General features: G+C 33.4%; 1 protein-coding gene across 1 annotated transcript in view; it reads left to right on the top strand.

Annotated features, from left to right (window-relative positions):
• Window positions 426-3,663, top strand: part of LOC107631055 (methylmalonate-semialdehyde dehydrogenase [acylating], mitochondrial) — a 5,737-nt gene continuing 2,499 nt past the window's right edge. Inside the window, exons 1-11 of the mRNA XM_016334373.1 lie at window positions 426-639; window positions 753-850; window positions 1,132-1,203; window positions 1,297-1,458; window positions 1,583-1,661; window positions 1,757-1,911; window positions 2,185-2,248; window positions 2,452-2,531; window positions 2,787-2,852; window positions 3,106-3,156; window positions 3,256-3,407. Coding sequence (XP_016189859.1) covers window positions 615-639; window positions 753-850; window positions 1,132-1,203; window positions 1,297-1,458; window positions 1,583-1,661; window positions 1,757-1,911; window positions 2,185-2,248; window positions 2,452-2,531; window positions 2,787-2,852; window positions 3,106-3,156; window positions 3,256-3,407 — 1,004 coding nt within the window. The 5' untranslated portion in view covers window positions 426-614. The remainder of the gene's footprint in view (window positions 640-752; window positions 851-1,131; window positions 1,204-1,296; window positions 1,459-1,582; window positions 1,662-1,756; window positions 1,912-2,184; window positions 2,249-2,451; window positions 2,532-2,786; window positions 2,853-3,105; window positions 3,157-3,255; window positions 3,408-3,663) is intronic.

The raw sequence follows: 3,663 nt of genomic DNA, 5'->3' as shown, positions 1-3,663 counted from the left end.
ACTCGATAATTTTATTTAGGAAAAAGTATAGGTAGATAATGAAAATATTAAATAATGTGAATAATAAATATACCGAATGTTTAATTTAATAGATATATAAATGATTATATTCATTATTTTTAATTGAATAGTTATTTTTTTATTTGATTTACTCATATACAATTAACAATGGCTAAATATTCAATTCACTAGGTATACAGACTTATTCTAATATTAAAATTTAAGAGATAATTTAAAAGTGGAATATTTTTTTATTTTATTAAATAAGTCATTGTTTATCTAACAAAACCCATCTATTTAAACTTTGTTGCGATCTCTTGTTTTGCATATTTAATTTACTTTTTAAATTTTTAGAAAATCTTTGAATAAAATTATATTTAATACTCCTACTTGTTATGTGATTGAATCTGATTTGGATGCTTATCAGTTTATTTTGTCGTTTCTGGTTTCTATAAGTTGAAACAGCTTCGCGATTAGCATCACTTGGGACTCGAGAGGGTCGAGTGTGACCAGTTTTAGCTTCGTTTATCGCTTCTCACTCCCAACTCTCAAATTCTCATATCCTTGATTTCTTCTTCAAACACCAAAGCACGATTCACAGCAAGAAAATCCCGATGTTGCGGCTTTCTATTCAACGAGGTAAGTGAAACCATTTCCTGCTCTTTTGTCTGGTTGCCCGATATAAATTGTTGATCAATCATTAAACTCTGGATTCTGATCAGGAAAATGTTTGATTTTTCATATTTGTGCAGTGAAGAAGTTGAACATTTTGAGGCCTCAGATCTTTGCTTTGGGAAGTTCATATATGTCAACGGTTGCTCAGCCATCTGCCAGTAAGCGCAATCCCCAGGTAACCTCAACTTTCCATTCCCCATCAATAAAGTTGTATGCTTTTGTTCATTTTCAATCACATATAATTAGTGACCTATAATATTTAATATTACCCTACTGTATTATTTGATTTAGGTCCCATGTTAAGTTCATGTTGTATTATGGCATAAGGAATTTCTGAGTGAAATTTAACAGTTTGTTAGAAGTGGATTTCACATAATAAACATTAAGCTCCTGTACTGTCGGTATATTTTGTTTTACATCTCATTCCCCTTTCCTCTATTAATTGCGTTTTATCAGAGGGTTCCAAATCTTATTGGAGGCAGTTTTGTTGACTCCAAATCATCATCTTTCATTGATGTCATAAACCCAGTAAGTGTGGTTTCGAAGATAAATTTACAGTTGAATATTTGTTTATGGTTTTGAGCAATGCAGACTTATAATGTTTCTATAATCTGATCACAGGCAACCCAAGAAGTTGTTTCAAAACTTCCTTTGACTACAAATGAAGAGTTTAAAGCTGCTGTATCTGCAGCAAAGAAAGCATTTCCATCATGGCGTAACACTCCTATTACAACACGCCAGCGTGTGATGCTGAAACTTCAGGAGCTTATTCGTAGAGATATGGTAGGCATTTTAGAGTGTGATTGGGTTCTCACATTTGTTTTCAAACATATAGACACCAATGGCAGCACAACAGCTACCATGAACGATTTATTAAGTATAAATGCTTACTTTTTAACTGCTTTAGGATAAACTTGCACTGAGTGTGACCACTGAACAAGGAAAGACATTAAAGGATGCACAAGGAGATGTATTTCGTGGTTTAGGTTGGTTTTTCTATATTTTATAGTGAGATAATGGTTGATCTGAGTGATAGTTTTGGTGATGGAGTTCTCTGAATATTTTAATTTATGTTTTCTAGAGGTTGTGGAACATGCTTGTGGGATGGCAACTCTACAAATGGGGGAATATGTTTCAAATGTCGCACATGGAATTGATACTTACAGCATTAGAGAACCACTTGGTGTCTGTGCTGGTATTTGTCCTTTCAACTTCCCTGCAATGATTCCCTTGTGGGTAAGTGTCTTCTACTTTTGATGTTGATTGTGCTTTTGTCTTAATTCATCATTTCATCTTTGACCTTGTAGTTATTCAGTACTCCTTTATAGTTTATTTGGTTGACGGTCGAATTCATAAAAATGTTTAATCTATAGGAATATCTAGAAACTTTTAGCCGTGACAATCTTGTATTTGTATATCCATATTATTGTATAGAAACATAGCATATGTATTATGTAGTACTATATTGTGCATGATAACAGATTCCAAATCTCTACGATCTATCTGCAGATGTTCCCAATTGCTGTTACATGTGGTAATACCTATGTTCTAAAGCCATCAGAGAAAGATCCAGGTGATTCTTGCTACTTCTTTCTACTCCCATTGGAGACAGTTTTTGGTACAATATAGAAGTGCACATTCATCTGTCTGCTTTCATAATTCATCACCTTTGGTTATAAGGTGGTGATGATTAAATTTCATTGTAGTTGGATGCTACCATGCTGTGGAATATAGTGAGATTAGTATTGGTTGTTATTTGAAATTTTGTTTTTCCAGGTGCTTCTATAATGCTAGCTGAATTGGCATTGGAGGCTGGTTTGCCGGAAGGTGTCCTAAATATAGTCCATGGAACGCATGTATGCATCAGTTTTTTTTTTTTTTATTATTACTAAACGATCTTACTTTATCTCTGTCTTGTGATATTTACCTGGTAAAGTTACTTAGGGTCTCATTTCGGTATTTGACAATCTTACCATATATTCAACAAATCCGATATGAAACTGTGCAGAATCATGAATGTTTATGCTATTATGATATATTCAAGTGCAAACCACCTGTTATTTTTTTATCTTTCTTACTGATTGATGTTCTTAATCATGCATTTGCTGCAGGATATTGTGAATGCTATTTGTGATGATGATGACATCAAAGCCATATCCTTTGTTGGTTCAAATGTTGTAAGTCATCTAGTAATGTATATTTTTCCAGCTCATACTTTTTGTCTACCTACTTTTTTGGACCCTAAAGAAAATATTGAGCCAAAGTCAACTATGTTGCATGTTTGATAAAATTGAACCATTTTGATGGTTTGACTGTTCTTAGATAGAAAGAGTGATAGAAGAGGTCAATTGATTTAGACACTGAAATTTTGCAAATGACAGCTCCTTTATATTATTTGTGCTTGTTTGATGATATTATTTTGTGTGGAAGGCTGGAATGCACATATATTCAAGAGCAGCAGCTAAAGGGAAACGTGTTCAAGTAGGTGCATTTCACTTTTACTCCCCTTTGTAAAATTATTGGTTTATGCCCCCCATGCAATGATAGGAAGTTGGACACCTAACAAACTTTTATCTTCAGTCTAATATGGGGGCCAAGAATCATGCCATTGTCTTGCCAGATGCAAATGTTGATGCTACTTTAAATGCTTTAGTTGCTGCTGGTTTTGGTGCTGCTGGACAAAGGTGCATGGCTCTCAGTACAGTTATTTTTGTTGGAGGCTCAAAACCTTGGTAACATACACTATTCTCTTTCGATTAATTTTTTTTTTTTTTTTTACAATTTCTGTGATAGCATCTAACACTGACACAATATTTGAAGCTCCTTCTCTGGTTAGGATTTTTTTTCAAAATGTGCTGTATATATCTGTCGTGTGCCGAACTGAATAATCACTCTTATTTTACTACAGCATAAGCCAGCTTCTCTATAGAGAAGGTTTTTTTTTTTTTTCTGTGATCAAAATTCTGAATATTTTTACTTTAACTCAAA

This window comes from Arachis ipaensis, chromosome B03 (assembly GCF_000816755.2).
Source record: "Arachis ipaensis cultivar K30076 chromosome B03, Araip1.1, whole genome shotgun sequence".
NCBI lineage: Eukaryota > Viridiplantae > Streptophyta > Magnoliopsida > Fabales > Fabaceae > Arachis > Arachis ipaensis.
This window is presented reverse-complemented; position numbering and strand designations above follow the sequence as displayed.